The sequence below is a fragment of the Aotus nancymaae genome, unplaced genomic scaffold, assembly GCF_030222135.1.
Source record: "Aotus nancymaae isolate 86718 unplaced genomic scaffold, 86718_ANA_hifiasm-v0.15.2.pri h1tg000036l, whole genome shotgun sequence".
Lineage (NCBI taxonomy): Eukaryota > Metazoa > Chordata > Mammalia > Primates > Aotidae > Aotus > Aotus nancymaae.
Window position 1 is genome coordinate 35,578,472 of NW_026988450.1, and position 16,725 is coordinate 35,595,196.

At 39.2% G+C, this 16,725-nt stretch overlaps 1 protein-coding gene and 1 pseudogene across 1 annotated transcript in view; both read right to left on the reverse strand.

Annotated features, from left to right (window-relative positions):
- The window catches only part of CNGB3 (cyclic nucleotide gated channel subunit beta 3), a 161,353-nt gene that overhangs the window by 11,300 nt on the left and 133,328 nt on the right, over positions 1–16,725 (reverse strand). Inside the window, exon 15 of the mRNA XM_012471030.3 lies at positions 11,550–11,668. Coding sequence (XP_012326453.2) covers positions 11,550–11,668 — 119 coding nt within the window. The remainder of the gene's footprint in view (positions 1–11,549; positions 11,669–16,725) is intronic.
- On the reverse strand, positions 2,184–3,228 carry LOC135278094 (inositol oxygenase-like; annotated as a pseudogene).

Below are 16,725 nucleotides of genomic sequence, written 5' to 3' on the forward strand. Positions count from 1 at the left end.
CTTTTTAGTAAAGCTACTGTATCCAGAAAGTACTCACAGGGAAAAGTAGAATACAAAAGAGCAAGAATTGAAGGTAGGAACAAAAGAAAAACAAGAATGGGGACATAAAATGGAATTCATACAAAAATGAAAACTTTGGCACAATAGGGCTTCAAATTTAGGTGTAAGCCTTTTGTGCCATAAAAATGGATCCATTGTTGGTCTTAAAACAGGCAGAAATATCTCCTGAAGGGCTTAGTAAAGAGGCCATTCTGTAAAGTGGTAGAAAACTTCATATTCTTGCAATAGACACCACAATAAGCTTGCTGGGAGCATTTGTAATAGAGCCTCCAATAAAGGCTGTGAATCACTTTCAAATAAAGTTCAGTAGAGTAATTATGGATGGAAGGAAATAGGTCAGTACAATGCATTCCAGATACCCAGCTCTCTCTTTGTTGCTAGGACGTGATCAATGGTACCATTTAGAATATTCAGAGAAACAAATAATTCATTTTAAACATTGTCTTTCTCAGCAAGGATTTGATAACTAGTTTTTTTGGATGCATCCAAGATTGTACAGATGATTGTGCTTTGAAGGTCAGTCACGCAAGGGAAGATAAAGAATTCACTGTATAAACTGAAAACAGAAGGAAAAAAGATTAATACATAGAAATAGCATACTCTATAATGGGCTAGATACTCTGTCAACTTCTGGGGCTATAAAGATGATTAACACCTGCCCTCAAGCTGTTGGTAATCTAGGCATGGGGTAAGTGTGTGTGCAGATAGTCAGATTAGCATATATTATTACTAAGAATATTGTAATAGTAACATTAATAGATAACATTATTGAGTGCTTACTATGAGCCAGATATTTTTCCAAGTTCTTTTTTATGTATTAATACATATAATAATTTTCACTCTTATGAGATGGTCATGTATTAGTGTTTCTCCATTTTGATGGATGAAGAAATGAAGTCTCAGTTGAGTAACTTGCCTGGAGATACATAGCTCATAAGTTGTGGCACGTGGCTGCAAACCTAGTCAGGCAGGCTTCTTAAGCAGATGCAATTTAGAATGATTAATGCTTTAATAATTGTAAGAAATGAGAATGTTTCCTAAAATAAAGAAGGTTCTAGTCTAAACACATTTTCTCATGTAGATTTATTTCCGTATATATATATAACTACGTGCTATCAATGGAAAGAACATCACATTCAAATGCTGAGTAAGGGATTAAAACTCCAAATATTTGTTCTCATTAAGCAAATTTCCAGCTGGGTTTTATTTGGGAAACATGAGGTTAGATAACCTGTGTAGACTTTTTCTGAGATATCCTTTTATCTTTGTCAACATTATTAGGAATCACTTTATTCCTTGACAACTTTAAAGCTTGACTAAAAATAAATTCTAGCAAAACTTTTGTGGCTGAGCAAATATCAGAGGATGTTCTAGGGCCACCTCTGCCTGGGTTTCTTGCTCTTTGCAGATACTTTGATATTCATAAAACTACTGAATGGCAAACACATGCTAGCCTAGATTTTTTTTTTCTGTAAAACATTTTGAGGAATGTCTGCACACATAGATTTTTAACAAAATTAGAGAGTTTAGATATTACAAATATAAAATGCTTAGCCCCTTTTCCCCCAGTCAATCTTGATTTCAGAGTTGAATTGGCCTTAGAGAAGTGGATGAGCAATGCAGAATCTGGGTAAAACTTCTAAGGAAGGAAAGAAAAGAAAAAGGATAATGTGGAGTCTATTCCATGCTCTGTTTATTTATCTTCCTTCGGTTGCCCAGAAGAATACTTAACTATGGTACTTGGCTGGAAAATACTGTACAAATAAGCCCATACTAATACACTAGGCTAACTGAATGTTTCTTTGGAGTAAAAACCAGATCACAATGTCAAATATTTGTGCAAAATTTATAGTTTCAAAGGTTTTTTTTTTTTTTAAATAAATCCCTATATTTTCTTACATAATGACCACATCACTTTGGTGAGGTAGATTTTTTTGTCTCTCTCCTTCAAGGTCTTTATTGCCACCAGGCACAAGTGGCCATGAGAGGTGGTGGCCATAAAGGGGTAAGTGAGGTTCCCCACTGAGGTGGGCCCTGATGGTGGCTGTCTGCCCAGGCCAGACCTTGCTAGGCATGCTGAGGGGCAGGCCTGGGGTCCAGCAGTGGTGGGGGTGGCAGGAGGGTCACCGGCTCAGGCTGCCAGGGCAGTACTTGTCAAGGAGCCCCTGGTAGTAGGGCTGAAGCTTCTCCATGTCTGGCAGGCCAGGACACTTGGTCAAATTGAACTCCGGCATGGCCAGGTCCTGCTTGCTACACCACTGCTGGTAGTCACTGCCCATGTGCCAGGGGCAGAAGGAGTGGAATCGGATTTTGTAGGAAGCCTCTAGTGGCAACGAGAACTTGTGGAACACCATCACTTGGTACAAGTACTCATCATGGCCTAGGACATGAGGAACCTGAAGATCCCGCAGTGGGGCTAGCACATGCCCAGTTCTGTGCTGTATCGAGGATCCTGGAAGTTGGGATTGTCCTGGAAAGTGGAGTCACAAAACCACGGAGGCCTGGGGATGGCATCCAACGGGGAAGGTGTCTCCAATGACTGCCCACTGGGGCTCCCCCAACAGGGCCAGGACCTTCCCCGGGTCATAGAGGCCCAACAAGCTGGCACCAGTCCCTGCCTGGGTGGGCCTTCTGGGTGCCCTCCGCCCTCTGGAAGGCTTGGAAGGAGTGGGGGAAGTCTACATCAGGGTCCGATTCATCCACCAGCCCATGCAGCAGGCCCACGGCCACCATGACCGTCATTTTCTTGTAGGAAAAGTCCCCAAACCAGGCGTGCTTGCTCCTGACGAAATCCACCATCTGGTGCACGTGCATGAGCTTGTAGGTGGTAAAGACATGGTCCAGGAGGGGACCTGACATGTAGTTCCGGAAGCCAGCCTTGTCTCTGGCAGTGTATCGGTCCACTTTGGGTCAGTAGACCAGGAAAGGATCTGGGTCCATTGTCACCTTCATCCTGAAAGGGATGCAAATCACAGGGTGGCGAGTGTGTCCCTGGCTGAGACCCCTGCTGAGAGATATCTGCAGGCCCAGCCTCCTGCTTGCCCCTGGCTTTAGACAGCTTCGATGGTGAGGGAGGATCTTAACCTTAAATACAGACATGGGAACTGAGGTGCAGAATCAGTTAAGTGAATTGTTCAAGAACAAATGCTTAAGTATTTCACAATGAAATTAAAATCTAAGACAAGACCTGACTTCAAGTTAAGGTGTTTTTTTTTTTTTTTTTTGAGATGAAGTTTCGCTCTTGTTACCCAGGCTGGAGTGCAATGGAACGATCTCAGCTCACTGCAACCTCCACCTCCCAGGTTCAAGCAATTCTCCTGCCTCAGCCTCCTGAGTTGCTGAGATTACAGGTATGTGCCACTATGCCTGGTCAATTTTTTTGTATTTTTAGTAGAGATGGGTTTTCACCATGTTAGACAGGCTGGTTTCAAACTCCTGACCTCAGGTTATCCACCCACCTGAGCCTCCCAAAGTGTTGGGAGGGGGTCTTTTCTTTAACCATAACTCTAGTGATGCCAGTGAAGTTACTGCTGCTCTTTTAATGATACAAATTTGTCCATGGACATTAGGAAAAATAAGGGAGGAAGCCAAACGGGCTGATGTGATAAGATATGTCCAGGTATGACTCTCAGAATCTTTACTTCATCTCTGCTGTTCCAAATGGTGGCAAAAAGCCTGATTTAGCACTGCATAAAGTTACTTTAGGAGGAGTCCTGAGGATATTTGAAAGAATATTTAAGCAATGACACTGATTGTATATTTGTTTAGTGGGATATTGTGGGACTTAGATGAGGTATGCTTTTTAAGCTAAGCAAAAAAATGCTATACAATCAAAGAGATCATATTCAAAAGGATGTAGTGGAAATAAATATACGTATTCTTAACACAGGTAATGCTCACAGCTTTGAGACAGGAAAAAAATGAAAATGAAGTTTTCTTTTTCAATATTAATCAATTCTTGTCTCTGCTCATACTTTCAATCTCCTATTGCATCTACTATTTCTGCCTTTTAGGAAAGGGGAAAAAAGGAATAACCGAGTTATTCTGATGAAGAGTAAGAATATAGAATTAAAATAGTCCAAAGACCTAAGAGTCTCTTCTGGTACTCTGATTAAATAAAAAAAAGGGAGTATTCAGAAGGACTAGACAATAATGGTTTAAAGGTTAAACAAACTTTTTTTTTCTTCACCTTTCCTCTTTATTTTTTATTTTTTTAAATTTTACTTTAGGTGCATACTATATCCAGCATTTCTCCTCGTGTTATCCCTCCCCACCCTCCCCTCCCTCCCCACCCCCTGCTATCTCTCCCTTACCCCCTCAACTGCCCCCAGTGTGTGATGCTCCTCTCCCTAAGTCCACGTATTCTCATTGTTCAACACCCACCTATGAGTGAGAACATGTGGCATTTGGTTTTCTGTTCTTGTATCAGTTTGCTGAAAATGATGGCTTCCAGATTCATCCAAGTCCCTACAAAGGACACGAATTCATCGTTTTTTATGGCTGCATAGTATTCCATGGTGTATATGTGACACATTTTCTTTGTCCAGTCTATCATTGATGGGCATTTGAGTTGGTTCCAAGTCTTTGCTATTGTATACAGGGCTGCAGTGAACATACATGTGCATGTGTCTTTATAGTAGAATGATTTATAGTTCTTTGGGTACATACCCAGTAATGGGATTGCTGGGTCAAATGGAATTTCTATTTCTAGATCCTTGAGAAATCACCACACTGTCTTCCACAATGGTTGAACTAATTTACACTCCCACCAACTGTGTAATAGTGTTCCTATTTCTCCACATCCTCTCCAGCATCTATTGTGTCCAGATTTTTTAATGATCACCATTCTAACTGGCATGAGATGGTATCTCAATGTAGTTTTGATTTGCATTTCTCTAATGACGAGTGATGATGAGCATTTTTTCATAGTTTGTTGACCTCATGTATGTCTTCTTTTGTAAAGTATCTGTTCATATCCTTTGCCCACTTTTAAATGGGGTTGTTTGTTTTTTTCTTGTATATCTGTTTTAGTTCTTTGCTAGATTCTGGATATTAGCCCTTTGTCAGATGGGTAGATTGCAAAAATTTTTTCCCATTCTGTTGGTTGCCAGTTCGCTCTAATGATGGTTTCTTTTGCTGTACAGAAGCTCTGAATTTTAATTATATCCCATTTGTCTATCTTACCTTTTGTAAACAAACTTTTAATATGATTTGCCAAAATATTTGGCCATTTCACATTGATATAAAGTAATACCAAAAAGAAATTCTCAGATTAGTGATCTGACTAATGTAATAGGTGAAAAGACATAATTAAAATGTTTTTAATGAAAACAAGATATCTAAAACATATGAGAATATATCAATGCCTGAATTCTACTTAATAACTTGTTATATATGATGAAAAAAGGATGGTGAACAACAAAAGAAATTCAGAAGGTAAATGATCACATTTATGAAAATAAATAGGCCCATAGGAAATTAATTCATTTAGCAAATATTTATGGAGGAACTATTATTTCCAGGCACTATTTAGAGAACTGCAAATTAAAACAACTTATTAAAATGCAAAAGCAATGAGAATAATAAAGTAATATCAGTAATACTGAAAAAAAATAGCTATACCTTGTGGTTTGTAATGTAAATTGGTTCAATTTTTTTTTCTGGAAAATAATCTGCCCATATATTACAAGAGTTATAGAAATGCTTCTACCTTTTGGCCTTTTTATTCTGATTTTTGGGAATTAAATCTTAAATAAATAACTTAAAAGAAAAACAAAGTAATTTCCCAAAGATAAATATAGCTGTGTTATTCTTAAAATGAAAACTGACAAAAGGGCACAAGGCTGAATATGCATATTCATGACAAAAATGAATGTGCATTTGTACATTCACAAAGATAGAAAGATAATTACATTCCCTTATTTATTCAATGACTATTTATTAGGCAGTTATGGGCCAGTCACTGTCTTAAGGGCTGGGGATGAAGTATAGAACAAGCCACACATGGTGTCTACCAGGACCCCTGCATGCCTGTGTAAAGTGTCTTCATGCAAACTATAAAAATGTGGCCTTTCTGAGCATGTGCAGTCCTGTGTTTGGCTAGAAGAATGCCTCCTTTCATAAAACAAAAGGTAACTGTGCAGGAGGGGGAATACAACAGCCAGGGTTCATGGCTCAGAAGTGGAATGTGGACTGGGTTCCTGTTCTCCCAGTCCCTCATTGGACATCCTGGTGCAGAGAACAGTTGGCACAGCCATAGATGGTAGTTCTGGTGCTTGCAATTTAAAAAGGAAGGAAAACACTGAAGAAATAAATGCACTAATGCATGTATAGTTACAAAGATAAGTGCTCCAAAAGAAAGGAACATCGTTGGATAAAAGTAAGGAGACCTGGGAGCCCCCTATAGTGGGAAATTCAGGAAGGCCTGAAAGAAGCTGAGATCTTGGTAAAAGGGTGGGGAAAGCATCCAGGCAGAGGTAACAGAATGTGCAAAAATCTCTCTGTGACTGGATAGAGTGTGGTGCATTCAAGCAATGGGTATCTGGATTAAAAAGAGCAAGGACTGCTGGGTGCAGTGGCTCTTACCTGTAATCCTAGCACTTTGGGAGGCTGAGGTGGGTGGATCACCTGAGTTCAAGACTAGCCTGGCCAACATGGTGAAATCCTATCTCTACAAAAATACAAAAATTAGCCAGGGATGACTGCAGGTGCCTGTAATCCCAGCTACGCAGTAGGCTGAGGTGGGAGAATCGCTTGAACCTGGGAAGTGGAGGTTGCAGTGAGCCAAGATGGTGCCACTAAACTCCAGTCTGGGTGACAGAGTGAGACTCCATCTCAAATAAACAAATTAAATTAAATGAAGAGAGCAAGGAGGGTCAGGTGCAACCAGAAGAAGAGTGGTAGGCAGGGGCTAAACTCTACAGGATCTCATAGGTCAGGAAAATAACTTTGTTCTTATTCCTAAAAATGGCATGAAAGCATTAAATGGTTTTAAGTGGGAGGGCAGTGATATGATCAGATCTGTGTTTCCAAAAGGTCCCTCTGGCTGGAGAGTGGAGACTGATTGTGGAGAATATGGTTATTGGATTGAGTGACTGGGAGTAAGCCACTATAGTTGTCCAACGAGAGATGGTTGAACCAAAGTAGTGGCAGTGGAGAATGTAAGATACAAATGATTTGAGACATCCTTAGATGGTAAGATTGACAGGTCCTGGAGGTAGAGTGGCTGTGTAGGGTGAAATAGAGAGTCAAACATGCTTTTGTTTATCCCCAGTAAAAATTTAAAAGTGGACAATTTAAATAATTTTGTATTGTATTAGTTTCCTAGGGCTGCTATAACAAATTATCACAAAACAAGTGACCTACAACCACAAAAATGTATTATCTCACAGTTTTGGAGGCCAGAAGTCCAAAATCAAAATATCAGCAGGGCTGTATTTTCCTCTAAAGACTCTAGTGAAAAATCTTTTCTTGCTTCTTCCAGCTTCTGGGACTGCTAGGCGTTTCTTGGCTGTGGCTACATTACGCCAGTTTCTGCCTTCAGTCTTCACATGGCTTTCTCCTCTTAGGTCTTTTATAGGGACACAGAAAAAGTGTCCTTAGAAAAAAGAACCTCTTTGTCATTGGACTTGGGGCCCTTCAAGATAATCCAGGATGATCTCATCTTGAGATCCTTCATTTAATTACATCTGCAAAGACGCCCCCCACCCTGCCTTTTTTTTTAAGTTAGGTCACATACACAAGTTCCTAGGGTTAGGATGTGGACATATCTTTGAGGGAGACACCATTCAATGCACTACAGGCATCATGTCAATTATCCTTTACATGCCCCACAGTAGGGGCTTCGAGGACTGTGCTGTGTGCACACATCATTTGAAAACCACAGAAGGTTCAGGTTTAGGTTTCCAATTAACCTCTAGTAACTGCCAGATCCAAAGGATGCACGGTCCTTGCGAAGACTTTGTTCCCCATATCACCTTGTACACACTGTCTTCCTGGGACACAGTCCATACATTTAATCACTAGGTATTGAAGTCTCTTGTAAGGCCCTTGAAGATAGTGATTGTTTCTTGTTCTCCTTTGTACCCGCATGACTGGCACTGTACCTGGCAAAGAAGGAATACATGGCCTTTCCTTTCACACTACGCTGTAAGGGGATGCAATATAATTTTCTTTTGTTTCTATCAAATCACAATTAAGAACTTAATTGATTTAAAATTGCTGAAGAGCTGCTGCAAATTATTTTTGAATGGAGGCATGATGTAAGTAAAAATCACCACTTAGTATATAGTGTTTCTGTAGCTGCTGTTGATATGAAAATGGATGAATATTTTAATAGCTCAGTTTTTGGAGAGACCTGTCTGAACAAATCAATTATAAATCAGTAGTAATTACTGTAGTAAAGGCATAAATGAAATGCTATGGAAGCATAGAATAAAGAGCAACTAATTGTTTTAGGGGTTAAAGATGGCTTCAAAAAGATGGCATTTGAAGGATAAATGAAAATTTTCCAGGGGGAGGATATTCCAAAGAGAGATGAAACCAATAGAAAATTATATTGAAATCATAATGGCAACACAAGAATAAAAATTCAGATGTGTTTTAAGAAAAATGACATTTCAACAGATGCAGAATGCAGACAGGAAGTGGTTAAATACATTCAGTGAATAAGACTTGGGATTAACTGCACATGTAAGGAAAATGATGGAGTCGGAACCACCACAAGGCCACCCCTCAGCAGACCCTGGGTCTCTCTTTTAGAACTGGGGCATCTGCACTCTTCACATGTTAATTGGAAATGTGGTCTGGGTTTTCTCTGTCACAGGCTGTAAATCTATATTTCAGTCAGGGTTTTGCACTTTTGGATTAATATATAATGTCCTTGAAAGCCCTTAATTTTTTTCTTTATTTTTTTCCTGAGGAAAAAGAACTCTTTTTTAAAGGCTACATGATAGTGCTGGATTTAGCTCATTTTAACAAAGGTCACAGCATTTTTGAGTAGTAAACACTATTACTAGATCTTTCCAGTATCTGGATGTTTGGCAGGTATGCCTCCAGCTCTGGAATAAATGACTGGAGCTTCAGGGGCGTATGACAGCTGTGGGCCTGTGAAGCCTGTGGGTATCTGGAAAGAGGCAGATGCATCCTGTTTCCCCATAACCACAGCCAAAAAGAGAATCAAGGCAAAAAGCTCCCTTTTACTTGAATCAACCAAACTACTGAGCAAGTTTAAAGCTTGTCTGTTCTACTGGTTTCAATTTGGCCTTAGAAACCAGATGGGTAATAGGAGATTTATTTGAGAAGCTGCTGTCAGGAATCTAGGATTACTTTCAGTTGCAACTCAGCAATACCTGGATTCAATTCCTAGGGTATTTCCTCCTGTGATGATAATATCAGCGATTAACATACTCGTATTTATAAAGCTTATTCTTCAGGGAGTACCCAGCCCTTGGGAAAGGTCAGCTAATTAATTTCTGCAGTGTTTCAGATTAAACTATTGCATGTTTTATGACCTTGAAGATTACAGTGATTATTAAATCACAAAATATTAAATCACTTTTGCAAGGACTCCCAGGAAGGAAATGATAGAAAACAGGCAAAGAACTCAGGTCTTGTACATTCTGAGAAGTGTTTCCACCACTGCCCAAGAGCAAGATTCTCAGAGGATAAGCTTAACAACAATTAGTTGTTAAACAAGGAGAAAAAACGAAAAAGAGAAGCCACTTCACCAATAGAGAAATAACATGCTTCAACATTCTGAAGAAACCCTAAGGATGCTAATATGAGGTCATCTGAAATTATCCATATTTCTGGAACACGAAGATAACTGCTTAGCAGCTATGAAATTAGAGGCTGGAAATTTCTTCTGTGATGTGGTGTAAAGATCACTGGACCCCGATCCATGGAGACCCAGGTTTGAATGTTGTTCCTCTAATTCATTAGCTATGGTGTCCTGGGCAAGATACAGTACTTGGCATCTTAGGATAGCAATTTTCTCAGTTATGAAATGAATATATGAATAACTGCCTGACAGGGTACTCTTCTATTTACCGCAAGAGCCAGTATCCCAGTTCCAGACACCATTATCTTTCACTCAAGCCATCACAGTTGACTTCCAATTGTCTCTATTCATTCTTGCTGCTCTACTGTGTCTTTTCCACATAGCTGTTGGAGTTGTCTTTTAAAGTAATAATTCAGAGTGTGTCATTCTTTTGCTTAAGACCCTCTACTGGCATTCGTTCGTATTTAGAAAAAGACACAAATTCCTATCATGACCTGAAAGACCATGTGTTATCTGGGCCTTGCTCACCTGTTTGGCCTTCTCTCCCCACAGTGATCTCATTCACTGTACTCCAGCCACACTGACCTTTCTGCCCCTTGACCAGACACACTTGCTTTACCTCTAGACCTTTGCCTAATCAGAGAGGCTCCTCCCCAATTCTGAATGGCTGATCCCTTACTCTTTCAAATCTCAGGTCAAATATTATCTCTCCAGAGAGGTCATTCCTGACCACTGCATCTAAGTAGTAGGGTCCTGTTACTTTCTAACCATTTTTTTCCTCGTGGTAGTTATTACAATGTGAATTCATCTTGTCTAGTTAATTAACTCTTTATTATCAGTTTTCCCCGACTAGACTTGTAAGCCCTGTGAGGGGCTATATCTTGTCTACTATTTTTATATAGTTTATTCTCAGAGTTAAGAGCAATACCTAGCCTGTGCTAGGCTCTCAATGAATACATTTTGGTGGAATAATGAATAAATGTAAATGTGATAATGCACACGGAAGTGTTTAGCCCACACAATGCTGAAATTTGCAGTCTATATTTTACTCTTGGGGACTTCCTCATTCTAGGATAAACTTTTCCTGGCCGATAGGACATAATGGTAAAAATAGTTAATATTTATTGAGCTCTTAATAGATCCTGGGAAGTGTTCTAAGTGGTTTTAATGAATTAACTCATTCACAAACCCTTTAAGATATGTTCTATTATTATCCTAATTATTACGGTGAGGAAACTGAGAAACAGAGGGGATAAGTAACAGAGGAAAAAAGCTAGTAGTGGTGAAACTGGAGTTCAGACTCAGGAAATTTGGTCCCACAGCTATGATCACATCACTAGCCTACTCAAGACCCCCTTGTTAGCAAGGCATTCAAGTCTTCCAGCAATCTGGTAACAGTCAACCCTCCAAACCTCTTCTCTTATTAATTCATTCAATTGCACATCCATTCAACATATACTGGGAACCTGCTTTATGCCAGGCACTGCTCTAGGTCCTGGACTAAAGCGCTGAATGACCCAGTTCTTTTCCTCAGGTCTTTTTTGGTGAAGAGATGAATAGAAATATGAAAATTCTTATTTTACCAATGCTCTCAGCACAATCAAACCTTTGATAAATCTGAGCAGGAACTTTACCTGTATTACTATCTAAGACTTTTCTTTTATGACAAATGATGGACTTCAATATTTATGAAGTGCCTTTCAGATACCTGATTTCTCCAAACACTGACCCAGCCTTCAGAGTAACCAGAACTTTAGTACCATCAGGGCCTCCAAGGACTTGGACTTCTCCATGCTTGATGATATACATCTCCTTGCCAATTTCGCCCTACATGTCAAATATAAAGAGGAAATGGTAGTTACTTTATTCTTGACAATTATGCTGTAAATTAAGAAATATAAACTCTTTTAGAGGAGTAAATATAAATGAAGGAAGCCAAGAACATTAATGTAAAAGTAATTATCTTAAGACCTGAAGTATTTACTGACATTGGTTGGACATACCATGTGAAAGGAAATGATTAGGAAGATGATACTTATCAACATGTGAGTACTGTTTGCCTCCCCTGGATACATGAAGATATTTTGCTTTAGGAAAGACCCTTGGTAGAGGAAGTAATTGGCTTTAAGCATTGTTGAGCCTGACTTTGATTGGAAGAAGATGCTTGGTCTAGCCAAAGAGCATAGACTACAGCCTTTCAAAGGTCAGTTCTACTCTTCTACCCATGGCATTGAGGTCTGGCCTGGGGAATTGGGGCATAGGAGATCTTTGAGCTATTATTAGTATTCCATATTGAGATAAAGTGTTAATGCAGCAGGTTGTTTTACTCAGTTCTTACCTATCTTTGGGGACTCTTGGGACCAGAGCAAGGATCTTTGTTCAAATCCTAAGAATTAAACTCCTGGAATGTTCACATTGCCACTGGTTAATGGTGTTATTCTATATTCCTGAGCCAGTGTAACAGGATGTACCAGGCTGTCAACACTATTTAATCTAAACACAAAGATTTATGATGTGTACCTTGTACATAGTTTGAAGTCCGAATCATGTCTGGTCATGCAGCTATATGCCCCATTTAAGGACACCTGACCCAAGTCTACCATGGAGCTTCCTCGGTGGAGATGTTTTGCTCATGTTTCTATCGTCCAGGAGAGGAAAAATGCATTCATGTGACCCTCATAGAAATAGGACCTAGTGGGCCGGGCACGGTGGCTCACGCCTGTAATCCCAGCACTTTGGGAGGCCGAGGCGGGTGGATCACGAGGTCAACAGATCGAGACCATCCTGGTCAACATGGTGAAACCCCGTCTCTACTAAAAATACAAAAAATTATCTGGGCATGGTGGCGCGTGCCTGTAATCCCAGCTACTCAGGAGGCTGAAGCAGAGTTGCCTGAACCCAGGAGGCGGAGGTTGCGGTGAGCCGAGATCGCGCCATTGCACTCCAGCCTGGGTAACAAGAGCGAAACTCCGTCTCAAAAAAAAAAAAAGAAAAGAAAAAGAAGTAGGACCTAGTAAGCCTGTGTCTGATTTCTCTAGTCTTTGCTCATGTATATCTTTTTCTTGCTATTCCTGCATTTTATCCTTTGCTGTAATAAATCTAAAGCCATAAATATAACTTTATGTTGAATTGTATGAGTTCTTACGGGTAAATCACCAAACTAGTGGGTGGTTATGAGGCCCTTGGAACATAGCTTCTCACTCTAACTTCCAAAATGAATAAATGTCTTACAAGAGATCTAAATGGCACTTAGGTCAAGAAAAGTTGTTAAACTCTAAATAGGCCAGATTGCATAACACTAGGCAAACTATTTGGATAGTAGTACCTACATGTCTGAATGAGTTGTGCCTTGATTACCTTGAGCTATGAAAAAACAGCATTAATACAATAAATTCACTTACTTGGCTTAGGAGGGGACTGAGTTATCTGAGTTAATCAAATATTCTCATTAACCATACTTTGAAAGAATTAGAATACAATAAAATCAACTCAAGATTAAAAGATTTTTAAAAATTTTTATTTTTAAAAATATTTAGCCTATATCATGCTTTGAAGAAAAAAAATATTGATTGTAGTTTACTCTCTGAGATGGCTGAGAAAATGTCTACTTTGTTCCAGTGCTGAGCGCTGGCTTGACATATAGGAGACAGTCATTTAGGAATGAGGAAAAAGTAACAACTATTCTCTGGGAGATTTTAAAATCCTTCAATACCTAGGTTTATTTTCCTGAACATCAACTATTATTGCTTTATAATTGCCAGGTTGTGTTTAAAGTTATCAGACTCCACCTTTTAGTTAGTTAATATCCAGGAAGTTGAAATTCTCATTTTATCTCCCCATTACTCTTATAAGGAAGGTAGAGTAAGTACTATTACTTCCTTTTTTACAGAAATTAAAACAAAGGCACAGATTGGCTTAGACAATTAGATAAAGTTGTATGACTCAGTAATTAGAAGGAAAGGAAGCCTGGAACCCACATCTCCTAACTGAGCAAAGCAGGAAATATGTTTATGTTTTGCATTATGCAAAATGTTTTTTAAAATTTATATATATATATATATATATATATTTTTTTTTTTGTGAGACAGAGTCATGCTCTGTTGCCCAGGCTAGGTGCAGTGGCATGATCTTGGCTCACTGCAATCTCTGCCTCCTGGGCTCAAGTGATCTTCCCACCCCAGCCTCCTTAGTAGCTGGGACCACAGGCGTAAGTCACCATGCCTGGCTAATTTTAGTATTTTTTTTGGAGAGACAGGGTTTTGCCATGTTGTCCATGCTTGTCTCAAATTACTGGACTCATGTGATCCTGCTGCCTTGGCCTCCCAAAGTGTTAGAATTACAGGTGTGAGCCACTGCACCTGGCCTGTGCAAAATATTAAGAATATATTTATACTCAAAAACAGATCAAAGTAGAAATTCCAATATAGATGGATCTTATTATAGTTATTTACATACTATTAATGCTAATAACAATATCTTGTCTTTGCATATTACTTTAAATATTGTTACATTATCTGACATTTACATAGCTCCTTAATTCCTATATTTGTTCTAGCAGAACATGCTACTTTATAGCTGCAAAGCATTTCATAGATAGTAATTCATCTAATTCTTGCAAAAATTCCAGTGAAGGTAGGAAAGGTATCATTACTCTTATTTAAAAATTAGTAGTAGAAGCTTAAAAAATTAACTGTCTTGAGGAAATTTATAAGGCCTACAGGTGACAGCACTGGAGCTAGCAGCACTTATGTCATCTGACTCTATATAACACATGAAGACAGACCATATTTAACGATGACTCCAGTATCAGTACTGATCTCTTAAAAACCAACAAAATAGCCATGAATGATTTTAAAAATAAGGCAAGATGTCTGAAAATTAGTTTTCCAAGAGATACTTTAGGAAGTAATGAAGAGGACAGGATCATATTCCTTATTCTTTGCATGAAGTAATTCTCAAGGAACTGGAATGATTTTTCAAAGGCAGTTATTACCACTGACTGGAGGTAGAAGTACAAAGTGGGTACTTAAATATAGTTCGGCTCTTTTAATTATTTTTTAATGATCATTTCAATAATTTTCCAAGGAGATCTGGCATAATCAACGAACCAAAACTTCCTCTATTTCTTACATATTTCTAGCCTAATTTAAGCCTTTTCTGCAAGTTTAATTAGCATTCAAATGATGTAGACATTCCTCAGAGAATAAGGGCTGACAGCATGTGCAAAATAAGATTGAACCAAGCCCTGGTTGTTAGTGTGTGGACTAATTTGGAGAACGTATGAAAAAGCAAGAGCTACATGTAGACTGAGGTAACCCCTGGAGATAGTGCACTTCAAAATTTCAGGGTTCCTGTGTAGGAAGCTATTTCTGAGACTCATGGGGACTTTATGACACTCAAGCGCACCCCATCAGAAAAGAGCAGTGCTACTCAAAGTGTGGTTCCTGGGTCAGCACCATTAGCATCACTCAGTGCTTGTTTAGAGGTGCAAATTCTCAGTTCATTGAGAATTCTCACTGCAGAAATATAAATCAAAATTTTTGGGAATGAGGTCCCAGAAATCGGTGCTTTAACAAGAGCTCTAGGTGATTCCTGCTCTGCCATAGAGCATCTGGAGAAAACTCCCACTCTTTCAACCAGCCCAAGACCACTCAGTCAATTTCTAAACCATCCCGGGGATGAGATAGGTCAGCAAACTTGGCCCCAGACGCTGTCATCTCTTAAATGATATAAATAACCTCAAATTGAACATTTTTCTTTCCTTCCCCTTGCCTTCAATATTTTGTGAAAAGGAGAAGCAAAACAAAGCTGAATTCATCTGTCTAAAGTTCTGTCAAGGTCAAATGGAGTATGAGGTACTTCAAGGCATCAGATGGAGATGCCAACTACACAGTGTAAATCAGTCTAATGAGAAAGGATGGAACTGGGGGTTCCATCCCACTTACATATTCCTTTTCTTGCCTCAGTTGTCTCCACTGATGTTTTTGTCACTGAGTGATGAATGTGATGTGAAGAAGAAATTAGATATGAGAAGGCTGTATCTGCTCTGCATTCCATACTTTGTTAAACAAATTTGCACTGCTTGGGGCACAGGTGCTAAAGTTCATGTGAATTATTACAATTTTCAATCTCTTCTGCTACTGGCACCAAATGAAAGGACATTTTGGCATATTAAAGTCATGTCATTCCAGTGCGCCACTGCCCCCAAGGAGTCCTTGGAGTGCACTGTGATTTGCATTTCCCATTTTAATAAAATTGATTTCATATCACCAATCTGCCTTCTTTTAACTTGGACTAATTCATGTGGGATTGTATATTCTTGGTTTCCATTTTATCATAATCTCTCTTCCATTTTCCCCCCTCATCTCTGAAAGCTCCTTCTCAGTCGCCCTCTCTAACTCTTCTTCATTGACCTCTTCCACAAACACCGGAGCTCTTCAAAGTTTGAACCAAGTCCCTCTTCTCTGACCTTTCCTTGAGCTTCTCTTGAAGTCATCTTCCTTCATATTCCAGTTCCCAGGAACCCCCAGTTCCATCCTTTCTCATTAGACTGATATTCACTGTGTAGTTGGCATCTCCATCTGATGCCTTGAAGTACCTCATACTCCATTTGACCTTGTCTTTCACCACAGTCTCCATCACTCACTTCCTTCTGTTCCTTGGATATGCCAAGCTCCATCTTGCCTCTTGACTAATGGCTCCAAGTCTTCATAAAAAATGCCATCTTATCCACTCTCTTTTTTTAAACTAAAGAACTATTTCTCTTTAGATTTTTCAAAGGTCACTCCTGATAACCTAACAACCTCACCGTCTCCCAATCCTGGATCTAAATTAAGTGTCTTTGCCACTACATACTCTTCTGGCAACTTCTATCTTCCCTTTAA